Here is a 15,789-nt window from a genome sequence, read left to right on the forward strand (position 1 = left end):
TGGTGCAAAACATACATGAATAAATCAACATGTTCTAAAAGAGGACAGGCTTACAACTTCAAATCAAGCTTCTAAAGTTTGGCTTTTTTTATCTGCAGTACATGTTTTTTTTTTTTCTCATTTCATCTGATTGTCATTTTCTGGTGTTATTAATGTAACTATGGACAGGCTAAACCTATTTTTAGCATATAGATAGCATATATCCTGTCACTATTCTAAGTACTTTCTAATATAATACGTCTGTTCAGATTTTTTTTAATACTTTTATTTTACAAAAATAAATCAATCAAAAGTGGGGGTAAATACATTTATAATATATAAAAAGTATATTTTTTTAAAGTTCTAGTCATTTTATTCAAAGACTCCTGAAAAAACCCACTAAAATTAAAAACTGAAAATTCAACTTTGCATCACTATAATAAATTACATTTTAAAATATATTAAAATAGAAAACAGATAATAACAGATAATACAGATAATATTTCACAATATTACTGACTTGACCTGTATTTTTTTATGAAATAAATGCAGACTTGGTGTGCAATAAAATACCTTTTTACAAAAATTTTGAAAAAGACCCAAAACAGTATAGTGTATAAAGCTAGCAAATGTTATGTTAATTTATGTCTTTAAAATGTTAAAAATCAAGCGTAGCGTCAGTTCTGGCAATTAGTCAAGCTCGCATCAGCTGACTCTCAGCTGATCCACGTCTACCTATAGGAATACAACGCATATCACAGCATCCATATATAAGCTCTTCAGTAATATCAGCTGCTATCGCGTTTCTCAGGAGCAAATTACCCTCCTCCATCCCCAGCTCCTCTCGTCAGTCAGGATTTGGAATTCTGATTCCCCTTTGAATCAGACTAATTTATCTTTACATTAAAATATTGAATTAATGATATCTGCAATACATTCATGTTGGTTCTGTTCTGTTTACCCCAAGGGGGTAATTGCTGCTCTCCCTGCTCTTATAGGCTGCATGAAGCGCAGGGAGTTCTCGCCCAGAACAGAACTATACCGCCAATCCAAACTGCATGATAATTGTCAATCGTATTTGACGATAGTGGTCCTGACAGAAAGACTCTCACCTTTCATGATGAAAACCTGTATCAAATCCATACTGAGGAAAGGCATAATTCATGAAGACATTCATTCACACATTAGCAGTGTTAGCTAGTTACAGACCCTTTTAGTGTGATTTGTTTTGCCGCAACATGAGTTCTGAGCAAATTTGTGGTTCTGAAGAAAACCAAACAATGTTATATCTTATATCAGTTGTATTCATTTGTTGTCTTAGACTAACCTAAAGACTTTTTTGCACAGCTTCACTGTAAAACGAAAGTTGTGCCCAATAAAGTTATGCATTGGGCAATTTATTGTTTGCACATTAGGTGTGCGAATGATGGTTTATCAGTGTAGATCACCATTTTTGTGCTGTCACAGAGAATGATTGGAAAAGTAGTTGTGTCAGGCAAGCCTGCAACCTAATAAACCAGTTAAATGAACTGTCTTCACCAACAATACGTCCATTCACAACTTCCAACATTCACACTTCCAACATTAATTGATTATGATCAGCGCTACAAACTTCTGACATGACTCTTAAATTGACATGCTGCCAAAAAAATCCAACTTGTTTCAGTTCACAGGATTGTGATGTTGTTCACATGCTCACACCTTGTAAATACAATTATTCATGGCACAAAAATAAAACTCTTGATGGATGTTGCCTCAGTTCTAATTATAATCACATTGATCTGTTGCAACCAATCGGATTCCTCTCTGTTTGGATGATAATAAAAAGTTTCTCATAAAGCTTCTCTTCTCAAACTTCTTGAAGAAGATGACACTGGTTTAACCAAAGGCAAGGGGTTTCAATTTGAGGCCTATGCCTATTTGGAGCAGTTTGAGGCTTTCTGTATTGTTCTATTGTCGGCTTTAATTGGCTCTGTGCTTGTCCTTTTACCGTTCACATTAGGAACTCTATCCTCCATGTGTGAGAGAGACACCCACATTGTTGCTGTATACTGGCAGGGTAACAAGCCCCTTTCCCATCTGAAGAAAACGTTCCTGTCTGTAGACCCCGGAGAGCAGACCGAGACAACAAGCTTTTGTACCAGGATCATGCCGCTGTGTTTTTTTTCTCTTCTTTTTCCATGTCTCATTCAAACAGAGGCGGATTTTAACTTTTTCTGCAATTCACCTGGAACAGCCTGTTATAAATAGGTTGTGGCTTACCTTCATGTTCTCCCATTTACACTTTTAATAATCTAAAAGAGTCTCTTTAAAAACTGATTGAAACGTCATGCCCATTCCAACTGAGCCAGATGGATTTTCTATATAATATACATAAATATATAAAAACGACCGGTCAAAAGTTTAGAATAAATAAGACTTTTTTTATGTTTTAAAAAAATTTTTATTGATGCTCACCAAGGCTGCATTTAATTGATGAAAAATACAATATAAACATTAGTATTGTGAAATATTATTACAATTTAAAATAACTTTTTCTATTTTATTATATATAGAATTTAATTTATTCCTGTGATAGTCTTCAGTGTCACATGATCCTTCAGAAATCATTCTAATATGCTGATTTTGTGCTAAATTATCAAATATTATTGTTAATCAACTATTAATAATGGTTCTTATTATTATCATATGTGTGTATGTTGAAAAACGTTTTTGCTTGAAGACTTCTTTCAAAAACATTTAAAAAATCCTTATTTATTTCAAACTTTTGACCGGTATGTATATTTAAAAATAAAGTGATAAGGTGAAAACAGGTCAAAAAGGTACTTTCTGAACGTCATTGGTAATTGTAAATAAAATTTTGAATAACTAAATATGAAAAAAAAAAAAAAAAAAAAAGGAATACAAAAAAGTGTCCCACTTTACCCATATTCAACATATTTTGCATCCGGATTTAAACCAAGACCTCCTTTCATGATAAACAAAAACTTTAGCACTAAATTAAAAGTTGTTTTTGTTTTGTCCCACTACTAAGTTTTTAAGAAGTGTTGTTTTTTTGGTCATGATTTATCGCCCCCTAGTGACCACAGAACTGCACTTGTGCCCCCCTAAAAATAAATAAACAAATAAATGGTGCATGATGCCCCTGCATAGAAAATGTACATTTTTAAATCTAGATAATTTGACAGAAAAACAAATGAAGTTTTATGTAGCACAGAACCATGCATTTCCTGACAGTCAGACAGGTGAATAAAGGACATTTGAGTCTAAACTCTTATATTTAAGGTTGAATTTCAAACAGGCAATGAGAGGAACAGCACGGATTGAGATGAAGGGAGGCCTGAGGAACAGAAAATGCCACTAGGCTTTCAAATAGTGTTTTCTTTTCCCCCGTTCAGGTTTTTCTAAGAGCTGCAGGCTTCTGTGTGTATCTGAAACGGGGATATGGTTTTATTCTTCCTATCGACTCACCCTGGTCCCCGCAGTCTTTCTCTGTCTTTAATTATTAATTTCATGGAATTTGTTATTGTATTCATTCAGAGGTTTCAGGCTTCTCTTCAGCTCCATGGAAATTGAATCTCTTCTCGGCTGGAGCTGAGGCAGCTGCTTCAGTTCCTAATGGATTGACTGAGTATTGAATACTTCAGTGCCTCCTCAGGGTAGGTGCAGCTTAGTGAAGGAATTAGCTGAGCGGCTTGAAAGCTGAGAGGAGAGCGGAGTTGGAATTGAAGAGCCGCTCCATCTCTGCAGCCCTTCGGAAAGGCTCAGATGTGATCGAAAAGGCAGACGGCGGGCCGATTCCATGACGCAGGCTTCTGTTGTTGTGTTGACGCTGAAAGCGCTCAAAATCCTGAATAATGTTCCACTTTACTATGCACTATAAGGGTGAAATGTGCCAATGGAATCACAAAAATAATTCTGCCATTAGTCGAACAAAAAAGATAACCCCGCCTTACTCACGCCATTGGTCGTTGCGCTTACAAATGTTTTGGATTTCCCAAAGAAACTCTTGGGGTTTTTTGTAAACACAAAGGCTGAATCCGAAATCGCCCCCTATACCCTATAGGGCATTATTTGATGGGACAGACATTTGTAGTGGTGTCCGAAACCATGGACGGTATCGAGTGCACTCATTCGATCCCACATTGCACCGCAATAACGAGTTTACAACCGATGTACACTCAACAGCTGTCCGAATTCGCTCACTCGTTTTCATTCACTCCTTCAAGTGACCTGTATTAGTGGCCTTACGTAAGGAATAGTGATTGAGGATTTAGGGGGAATTAAGTTTCTCAGGGAAATATATTTTTTCCTCCCATCTCATATTTTTTCCATCACCATGTACCTTTGGGGGCTCCGTAGTTTAACTGGACGTTCCAGATGGCATCCATCTTGATCAAATGGGCCTGACGTTTTTGATTATAACTAATAATCAAAATAAACAATCCTTCATGCCAAATAATATATTAACCCAACTGAAGATGGTAGGAAGCAACTTAGCGCATTAATACAGATTTCAGTTGATGTGCACAACAAGTGTTTAAATGTGGCCCATCTAATCAGATTTTGTATCATAACTCACAATTCTGGAGGTCCTCCCTGTTAAAAGTAATGAAGTGTCCAAATAAATTGGTTGACCTTTTCTGGCATGCTTTCCTGTTTGTCAATCATTTTATTGTTCTATAGTGCAGAACTATAAAGTCATAGCGTGATCGGCAGTGCTGTGGCTAGCTGGCGTCAAATGCTGTGAATCACTAAAGACAGACTCATTGTGCGTCACTCACAGTAGGGGCGTTTTCTAATGAGAGAAGCGGAGAAGCCTGGTTTGCAGCACTGAACAGATGCAAACCACAGAACCTGCCAAAACTAGCAGGGCAAGGGAAACTCAAGAAAATGAGTGCGAAAGAGAAAGTGCTTTAGCAAGAAAGGTGTAAGACTGAGCAGATGGACTTGGGTTTTTTTTAGTCTCCAGATGAAGGGGTTTACTGCTCCTGGTTAGTGTGGCATGAGTTAAGCTAGAAAAACAGTTCTGAGACAGGTCGTATGTATGCCTCATTAAAAAAAATGTTCCTTCATTTTATTAGTGGCCTTGAAAAAAATTTGGGCATAAAGTCAGACTAATTCTGCACAAGCTTTTTTTTTTTTTTTTTTGAACGGATGAACTCAGTTCCTTCTTTTTAACCTTTTTTGATTAACGTCTTAGGGCGTGTTCACACTTGGCATTTTCTTTTACATGAAAAAGTAGACAAGGGTGCTGTAACAGAGTCAGGGGTGTGCCAACTGCCACAAAGAGGCCTCACAGATGTTACCAGCAGTAGCAGCACCACTGCTCTGGATGTACCGGCAGATGGAGGCGTAAAAATGAAGTGACGTGATGATGAGGTCAAAAGTTCAGTGTTTAATCCAAAAAGTGCATCTGGTATTTACAGTGAAAATCCCAAAAGAAAACTAAACAAATAAAAATAAAATAAACTGTTCAAAGTTATCTGCACAAAACTTTGCCTACGCCAATAAATTGACCCAAAACAGAGCAATAACTTATCCAACCACTCACTCTACGAGCCTCTAACAACACTGAGGCGCCTTCTTAAAAAGGCTAAGCCCCTCCTATCTGGACCAAACCATTTGATAATTACAGATAATAAAGCAATTTAAGCAAGACCAAACTAAATAGATTTAACAGTAACAAAGATATAAACTGTTAGAATAATACCAAAATATATAAACATTGAAAACAAAACAAACTCAATTAATTATTACCGTTAAACAATGTTTAGCAAAGAATCAAACAGAACCCCAATCTCCCCCTCACACATGAGAACAATTAACTGTGCCGACTATTGGCGGGAAAGTGGTATTCAAAAATGGTGGCAGTTACAGTGACCGGGTTTTGTCTGTTTGGTGAAGTAAAATGTTCCAGTACGTAAGTATGACAATTTATTGTTATGCAAGTGGTTAATTTAAAATAAATAAACATTTAACATGGTTACCGGTCTTGTTTGAGTTCTTAACAATACATAAATCAACAAAGAGAAATGAATAACTCCGTAAACGTTAAACCAAAGAAAAGGACATGGAGAGGACAGGTACAACACGCAACAATACACAATCAGTGACACACATATATCCGCGTTAACTGATGTTAAAATATGCACAAAACAGATAGTGTGTTAAGATGTTAGTGTGAAAAGTATGCATGTATGCATGTTCTCAGTCCACTGTGATTATAAGATGCTTCTCCAAAATAAGAGTCTCTAGTCACAGAGCCTCACTGTGACAGGTGCTTTTAAAAAAAAACTGGCAACGTTTGGTTCCAAATATCACCCGGGCGTCTTTTGTTGCTATAAAGGTAGTAGATAAGGTTACAATTGTTGACAGCTGCTGTTATCAGCTGGTTACGGTATGGATAACGGTTGCTGAGCGAACGTTAATGTTATCTAACGTAAACAGGAGATAGTATTGTTAACGACAAGTAGTTGATGATACACTTACCTGCACAACCAATGATCCGTCCAATCTGTGCCCACACAGCCTCTTTATGGTGTATATGGTAGAGTTTTGTATAACTCAATGTGCTCCGACACTAGTACAAGTCCTTCTATCGGCACCTTTGACATTTTTTCTTGAATGATTGAATGAATGAGGCATTTATATAGTGCTTTTTCATATGTACACACCCAAAGCGCTTTCTCTCTCCTCAGCCACCACCAGTGTGCAGCATTCACTTGGATGATGCAACGGCAGCCACAGTACAATGGTGCCAGTGCGCTCACCACACACCAGCTATAGGTGGAGAGAGAGAGATAGAGCCAATTCAATGGATAGGGATTATTGGGAGTTCATGATTGGCAAGGCCCAATGGGTGGAACGTGGCCAGGGCACCGGGGTTACACCCCTACTCTTTACGAGAAGTGCCATGGTGCCATTCTTGTCGTTATGGAAACAACAGGTCTCGCTTGTCATTGGTTAGCTGTCAAAAAGGCGCTTGACGTAGGGCGTTTTTTTTTTTTTTTTTTTTTTTTTTAGAAAAGTTTAACTTTATTCAACTTGGAAAAACGCTCTGAGCTGCAGAAAAAGACGTTGGCGGTGGCGTTTAAAAAAGCGCTCAGGACTTTTTTTGAAAACACGGTTTACTCCATAGGATTATAATGTAAAACAGATGCTGGCAGCTTCAAAAAAGACGCCAAGTGTGAAGTATGTTGAATCAACATAGTAACATGTTTCAGCGTCTTTAAATCTGGACATGTTCCGCTAACATTCACAACGTGTAAATGTTCTAAATTTAAATGACATACTGTTGGTCTTTTAAAACTAAGTTTTTCACACTGAGGCTGTATCTGAAATCGCATAATTCCCTTCTATAGGCGAAAAACAGTATGTGACAAAATAAGCATGTTGGAATTCACAATAGCCTACTCATAAAAGAGTACCGGTAGGTAAAAAGTCCCTGGACGACCTACTACTTCCAGCAAGAAGTGTGCATACGATGGACACTTTACTATCCCATGAGGCCATGGGAGAAGATTTGTGGACAAATTCAAATCGGAAGTGAGCATCCCTATGCCCTACTCACTACGAAAGCCAAAACATGACCATAAATTATTAAAATACTTCATTAAAGTGACCATTGCATGTTCCCTTCACTAACGGACTTGTGGAAGTGCCCTTCAAGGGTGCAAAAATGCCGTTTGGAATTTGCCTTGTGAATGGCAGTGAAGCAACGCAACTGATGCTGGTAGATCACATGGTAATGACAACATTGCGAATGAAAGACTAATTCGCTGCAGGTTCCTTCGAGATTTTCCTAACGGGGTTTATAATGGGGGTTTTCAATTTAATTTGGTTTGGTTGCTGAGAGATTTATATACAAAATATCGGACTGGTAACCAGTGCAGAGAATGTAGGATTGGGGGGTAATGTGATCTTGTTTCTGGCTGCCAGTGAGAGATGATAATCAAAACCAAAGAGATGTTTTGTATCTGAGGAGCTGTATAGGCTCCACCCACTTCTGTAGAGGGGGAGGAGAGCAGCAGCTCATTTGCATTTAAAGATACATCCAGAAAAAAAAGCATGTTTTTCCTTCCACTCAAGCGTGTATTTGTGGGTTATTTTGAGCTGAAACTTCACAGATACATTCTGGGTACATCTGAGACTTATATTAAATCTTGTAAAAAGGGGCATAATTGGTTCCCTTTAAAATTAACGCCAATCGGTTTGATATTTTGTGATTAGACGGCATGACATTCATGTGACTTAAGTGTCCAAACACTTTTAGAGGCTGGTGAATGTTAGTATGCCAACTGATTGTTAAGATTTAATCTATCATTATGGGAGACAAATTGTGTTGTATGATGTTCACACCACTTTACCTTGATCTTATTTTTCAGATGCCAGCTGGAGAGGATAAAACACTAATACGTGACGGGCAGCAGATGAAAACAAATGCTAATGGAACAAGGGATGTGCACATGATGATAACCTTGAAAATAAACACAGCAAATATTTTCAAAAGCGTCTCAGATTAACTTGATCCAAACCCAACACGTGGACCCGTGGAGCATCGACAGATTTAATCGTGCCTTTGGTGTTGAGACACCAGATATCCCAGACTACACGATGACAGCCGAGACTGACTTGGGAAAGTAAATTGAATCCATAAAGCCACTGCATGCACGCACAACTGCATTCCAAATATTCTGTCTGTGTAGTCAGCCATAGTTTTTAGACAATACAGAAACTCTAAGGCGATGAGTTCACTTTGGTTGTGTCTTTTTAGAATTTAGATTTTGCGTTCAAGAGCAATATTGGGAGATTTCGATGCATGCATGCGTTCAACGTATCCATGAATGCCAGAATTGTTCTTCTGCCATTTTCTCTTCTATTCTAACCGGCCAAAAAAACCTGAGTATTATTTTAAGCATGGCAGTGAAGAGCTTTTCTGGAACAAAACCAATTATTACATCTGCTGAAACACGCAGGGCACAAGCACTCAGGGGTACAGGTGAGATTTCTCAAATGTGTTGTTATTGAAAGACATTTTAATCAACTTTTTTTTTTTTTTTTACTCTGGAAGCTTCTCTCAGATTAGTCCCTAGGCTACTTTTTTCTTTTCTGTTCTGTCCACTCAAACAGTTCAGAGTTTCTAGTTTTTGCATTTAAAAGCACAGTTAGAAATGAGATGAGAGAGCAAGAAAAAAAGCCACGGATGATCAGTCACAGATGAAGAAAGAAACGAAATGTTACAAGCGTGTTCTAAACAGTTCACCCAGCGTAGAGAAAACGACAGCATTCCATCTCTTGATCTCAATGTTCTTGATCTTTGGCTGTATTTTTAATGCAATAATTGCATAGACAGCGGGAAAAAAAACATATCCCGTCATAAACGCGTGTGTGCACGCGTGTAATGATGGTTTCTGCGTGCTGATGTTCTCTTTCTGCAAGAGAGTATTAAAGAGGCTAATGAGGTAAAACCATTGCTCTTTTTTTATACTCAGACTATTATTCAAACACAGCCTATTAACTTGATGAATTGGGATAATTAATGGATATTTCTCTATGTGGCTTTTGTGCTATCAGGTGCGCGGTGAATATTTAACCGTTTCCTTCACATGGGCTCCTGGAGGGCCGACGAGAGCAGAATTTACAGCTGTTTATTTCCATCCTCACAAGAGTGCGGCGCTTTGAATCCATACTTGTGCTCATGATTTAATTATAAGTCACACATTTGAATGAATAAAGTTCTCTATTAGCCAGCTGGCTGTAGACCAGCAGGGTTCATTCAGCGAGAAGCCGTGTGATTTTCAGAGAGAATGGAGTCTCGCTGGAAACCCCGAGCACTCGACTACAGAAGCCTTTGGTCTCCTCAGGCGATGACCTCCGTGTCGCTGCAAAAACAATGAAGCTGCCTTCCAGCGGTGCCATCGGACAGCGGAGAGCATGTTTGTTCTGTTTGCTATATGCCTGACAATAACGAGATGGCAATGATTTCCGGTGCCTATGCTCTCTTAAGGGTTCAGGGTCAGGGACCGGTCTCGATGGGAACAGTGTGGCGCTGGCAATAGTCGAGAATGAAACGACTAGATCATGTCAGTGCGCAGCTTCAAGCTGTTTGCCAGCGAGTCCTTTATCTGACAGCGCCGCCGAGCAAACACTGATCAGAGGAAGATAGCTCATAAGTATGGCAGAGCTATAAAATCTCCCAGCAGAGAACCGGGCCGGGGGGGGCGTGAGATTACTCTTTCGAGATGACCAATTATTTCAAGAGGTACTCGTCGAGTTTTCCGTGGGCCCTTTCTTGGGAGATGTGGCTTTAGGAGAACATTATCCTCTCAAATTGTTCTGCCGTCATTATCTGTCTCGTGGCTTTCATTCACCTGCGAATTATTTGAGAACCGAACGAGAGATTAACCTGCGAGAGGGAAACAGATTATCCCCATTCATGCTTCTAAAGCATCTGATGCACAAATCAAAGGAAAGGAAGAATCTCCCAATGGCTTTGTGAATGTAGTCTAATGTACACAAACCCAGTGGCCATGTAAACCCACATTTGTGTTGTTCCGATGCCCACCACCAATCAAAAACGTTCGGTTTCCGAGGTCTCGCGCAAACCACAAATGAGTCTGATTTGATTTGGCAAACAAATGAACTCCCATCAATAGCAAATAGATCCAGCGCGTGTGTCTGTGAGATGTACTGAAAGTAATGAATTTGTAAAGCTCATTCCCTTCCCTCAATTAAAAGAGAGCAAGTGCAGACGAGAGTACAACAGGTAATCACACATTTCCATTCGCACTTTCATTTTCCTCCGTTTCATTCTTCATTAGACTGCAGTTGATTTGTTTTCCTTCTTTCTACGTCTGATTGATAGAGTGTATCATTTCACAATCTGTCTTTGTTATCGTGACATCTCTCCTCTGCACAAATGAACCCGAGCCCCTCGGTGATGGAACTGATGAATAGGGTCCATCATCTGTCAGAGCCTCCCAGACCTTTACTGACATCTAGTGGAAGACAATTAACAGATTCACTATAAATGGTGGTAGTATTGTTTCTTCTTTTATTGATTTGTTATAGAACATTTCTAAGTGATTAAACTCAATATTTTTTGCCTGGTAAATAAATTTTTTTTTTTTTTTAAATGATCAAAAGATCAAAACCATATCTATGTATGTAATGTACACTCTAAAAAATGCTGGGTTGTTTCAACCCAATTTTGGGTCAAATATGGACAAACCCCAAACGTTGGGTTAAAAATGTAATTTAAAAATTTAACCCAACGGCTGGGTTTGTCCATATTTGACCCACAATTGGGTTGAAACAACCCAGCATTTTTTAGAGTGTAGAGATCACCATACCAATCTGCTAAAAAAAAAAAAAAAAAAAAAATTTTATATGTACATTACACACTGCCCCCATTTAAATCCAAACATCTTTTTTTTGTCTTTTTTTGTCCGGGCAGTGCACACAAACATGTTTCATGTTTCATGGGGACTTTCCATAGACATAATAATTTGTTAACCAACACAGAAAACGTTCTGCATTTTCAAAAAATGAAATTATGAATAAAAAATGAATTAAAACCAAATTAATTAATTACAACTAAAGGATCCCATAATGGAAAAATCTAAAATTGTCTAAATATGAAGCACCTGATAGAACACTTCACCTTCACTCAATAGTGACAATTCTATATAACCTTTTCTTTTAAGAGTGAAAATGGGCACAAAAAAATCACATACAAGAAAAAAAAGCATTGTTATTTTAAGTAGTTTACTCACCAAATCTGGTTTTAGTTTCTTATGCAAGCACCTGAGCTGCGTTTGAGACATGTTGTTACACTTTTCAGCTGGGTTTCATCCTTACATCATAAAGAAGTAAAGATGACACTTTTGACATGACTAACGTCACCAGTCTGACATCTGATCCCTGCACAGACCTTAAGAATACTCTCCACCGTGTCTTCAGTGGACACCCTGATGAAAATGGTAAACTATGAATAATAAAATGAGGAAGACACCGCATACTTTCCCACGTCATGAGTGTTGAATAGTGTCTGCTGGTCTCATCAGTTCATCTACATATGATATTTATCAATTTATTTAACATTTTATTTAAAACTCATGTATTTTCGGTAATAAAAATGAATCATGTAAAGTTTGTCAGGTGAAAAAAATGTTTTTTATGATAATGAACCGCTGACTAATGATCCTAGCTACTCTCCAAATAAATATGTGAACATGAAAAATTGATTTGAAGTGAAATTATTTATACATTTTGTATTTTTGTTCTTGTCATTTATAGGCTAGAGAGTTGGGGGGGGGGGTCACATATTGTAAAAAATATATATAATATCCACAACGCAACCTCGGCATCTGTTTTCAGGCCTTCCTGCACTGGAAAACTTTTGTAATATTAAAGCTCTTGTCTGATCATAACTCTTCTTTTCTAGTGATATTCCTCTGAGCTTTTCTCGTTTGTAATGTCTCTCAGCCATCTCTCTTTCTACAGCCTTTCTTCAAATCTCCCTCTTGCTCACTCTCTCTCCTCCCCCCTAATGAGTGGACACGCCCCCTACTGCTGATTGGCTACAAGTGTGATGTGGTGCTCGGTCCAATCCACTTTCACCAGCGTTTCTCAGAAATCCCTTACTGTAGGGGCTTCTATTTTTAGGCCTTTTGCACTTACTGAATTATAACGATATTGATATTTCAAATAAAGTGTAACATCGCCGATGTTTAACCTGCTTTGTATTGTTACAATGTCGGTAGTATATGTAAATGGACAATATTTTCTCATTCTCTGTTACCTTGACAAACATTTATTTCTTTTCCTCCTCCGTTTGGCCTAAAACACTGTGTTTGTGGTCATAGTTTGAAATGTTGACTACAAACAAAGAGGTTTTTCAGATTGTCTATGGCATCGTTCTCTCTGTATTTACGCTTCTTTGCTGCCTTTAGCCACTGTGCCCATAACGCACTGGATCCTTCACTGGAAACTGAAGTAACTAATTTCGGCAAGTCAACGCCATTGTGACTAAAAGTTTGCTAAGAGGTATTTCCTGCTAAAGCAAAGCTATATTTGACTCTTGTAAGCCTATCTGTATCAGACTGGCGGGAGTGGCTTTGGATGGCAACATGCCAAGTGCATTATGGGTGGTGAAGTTTCCCTACCTATTTGGCAAAAGGGAAGACAACCGTTTTCTCTAGTCTAAAAAGACACCTTTCTACTGTATAGGCAGACAACTTTTATTAAAAGCCCAATTTCCCAGCGGTGAAGTACCCCTTTAAATAATGCTGCTTTATTCTAATTTTTAAAGTCGGAATTAAACTAAAGTTGTTATAGTCTTTTCTTCCCTAATGTGACGGATATCTGAGTGAAATCTGAGTTTTTCCGAACGAGAACAAAATGTAGGGCGGTATTTGATTTTGGCCATCAGGATTTGATTGGATGCCAGTGGTTTGCTATTTCTGTGATGTCATGTGAGTGGAGTTTTGATTTCATGGTGACTTTACATTTATATAATTTCATTTATGCATTTGGCAGACGTTTTTATCCGGCGTCTTGCGTTGCATTTCAAGGTACACATTTACATTCTTATCAGTTCTTTTAAATGTATAAATCTACCACAGTCTCTCAGTTAATATGATGTGATCACCACATGTGTAATACTTATAGACGTGTTAGAAACGTAGTTTCAGGTGAAATGTGGCAGGATGTAATATAAATGAAGCATTAGCCAAAAAACAATTTGTAAAGGAAACACTCAGAAACAGCATCTGCATCTGTCTTTAGTCAGAGATGATGCATATAAACAAAGACATGTGGTCACAAATATCAACTTACCATCACTTACGTTCAAGTTCTGTTCAATCATTTGTATAATTCATAAAGGCAGTAGAGTATATAAGGCATAGATAAATGACAGAACCACAACCAGAGAGTCCAACAAGACTTTTGTTCCACAATAATGAAGAAAACTACAGGTACAGGGTCCTTGCATCTGGCTGAATTGGAAAAGATAATAGCTCAAACTAAGTTATTTATAATAATATTATTTATTTATGACTAACTGAAGTTTATCTTGCTTATTTTATTTTAGTCAGAAAAGCTTATAAATAAGGAATTGTCTATACTAAATATTCTCACTAACGAATAATAGGTGCTTTGCAATAAAATATTGCAATAAAACCAATGTGAACATGACGCATCTCTCTCCTTTTGTCCCCTATCTGTGCTGAAGTTCTCCAGGTTTGTGTGGCGTTTGTGCTCTGCTCAGTGCAGGCCGTGATCGCATCCGCTGTGGACTGTCCAGATCCAGATAATGGAGGAACGTCCTGTACCATCTCACTGGAGAAGCTTCTGGACCGAGCCGTTCAACATGCAGAGCTCATTTACCGCGTCTCAGAGGAGTCCAAGTTGCTGTTTGTGAGTAACAGAGAGATGAACCTAAAGATATGCTTATAAAAAGCTGCTTCTTGGAGTTTGCAATGACTTCAGTCTCACTAAAGATGAGAATATGTAAACAGTCAACTTTACTGAATAATTCCGAAATATTTTTAGGACGAGATGCTCGATTCATTCGGAGGTGCGAATCTGCATGTTCCCAGTGGGACCATGTGTGCTCCAAAAACAGTGTCGATGTCTAAAACTGAAATACAACAGATTTCGGTGAGTTCCTCAAATGGCATCTGATGAAATTCACTGTAACATAGTAACATTCTCCCTAGATAAACGTGTCTTTTTTGTTTTCCCGTCCAGGATAAATGGATCCTTCACTCAGTCCTGATTCTGATCCAGTTCTGGACTGATCCACTGGCAGATCTGCAGGTGTCTCTAGAGAATTATGAGAACACCTCAAGTGCCCTGCTTAACAGGAGCAAATGGATGTCTACCAAACTAACGAGTCTGGAGCAGGGGGTTCTGGTTCTTGTTAGACAGGTAAATATGAAGTTTCGAAAGTTATTAGACCAAACTTTTTTTTCCTTCATCTGGAAACATGTTTGGAAATCAATCTGTCTCTCTTTCTCGCTGTCAGATACTGGGTAAAGGTGGATTGCTGTTGGAGGTTTCTGAAGAGACATCCGATCACATCGTCTCTTCTGATATTGAGTCTTTGAGAAGAGGATATAGTGTGCTCTACTGCTTCAGGAAAGATGCGCACAAGATAGAGACTTTCCTCAAACTCCTGAAGTGCCGCCAGATTGATAAAGAGAATTGCTCCTTTTTCTAAACTAATACACACACACACACACACACACTTCTGCCAGATTATTTTAAGCGTTTTTAGCCAAAGTTGGTTTTGCATTTGCACAAATTTGAATTAAACCAAAAATGTTTACATGCTTACTTGGAGATTGTGTTTTTGTCTCTAATGTCAGATATGGTTGACTTAAGGTTTGTAAAATGTTATTTTCTAAATTAAAATGCTTATTAAGAGAAATATTGAATCAGATCACTTTCATACACATACAGTACCGTGAGAAATGGTGAATTGCTGTCTGAGATCACATTAAAAAAATCTGGATTATTTCCATTTAAACCAAAATGTATATAATTTTAGGATTTTGAAAGATTTAAAAGAAAGAAATTGTGGTGTAAAACTGAGTCACATAATATTTGAACAAAAGATAAGATGTATTTGATCATTCTCAAATCACTGTGGACAACATGGATCATCAGGTTTTGTTCAATCTCGCTCTTTCTTTGTATCATTAAAGCAAAAGGAGGATATTTGGAAATTACACTGAAACACTTCACGATTCTTACCTCAAAGTCTAATGAGAACATCAAAGTTAGTGCGCAATTATCACT

The 15,789-nt window shown here is 38.0% G+C and overlaps 2 protein-coding genes across 2 annotated transcripts in view; one reads left to right on the forward strand and one right to left on the reverse strand.

The window, feature by feature from the left end:
- The window catches only part of smfn (small fragment nuclease), a 200,105-nt gene extending 191,156 nt beyond the window's left edge, over window positions 1–8,949 (reverse strand). Inside the window, exon 1 of the mRNA XM_079598960.1 lies at window positions 8,943–8,949. The gene's annotated coding sequence lies outside the window, so the exon portion shown is untranslated. The remainder of the gene's footprint in view (window positions 1–8,942) is intronic.
- Window positions 8,899–15,208, forward strand: smtlb (somatolactin beta; the record flags this gene model as incomplete). Its single annotated transcript, XM_079599058.1, has 5 exons — window positions 8,899–8,980; window positions 14,219–14,403; window positions 14,539–14,646; window positions 14,737–14,916; window positions 15,014–15,208. The coding sequence occupies 5 exons, from the start codon at window positions 8,899–8,901 to the stop codon at window positions 15,206–15,208; spliced, it is 750 nt and encodes a 249-aa protein (XP_079455184.1).
- Window positions 15,209–15,789: the final 581 nt, after the last annotated feature.

Source organism: Phoxinus phoxinus, assembly GCF_949152265.1.
Source record: "Phoxinus phoxinus genome assembly, chromosome: 23".
Taxonomy (NCBI): Eukaryota; Metazoa; Chordata; class Actinopteri; order Cypriniformes; family Leuciscidae; genus Phoxinus; species Phoxinus phoxinus.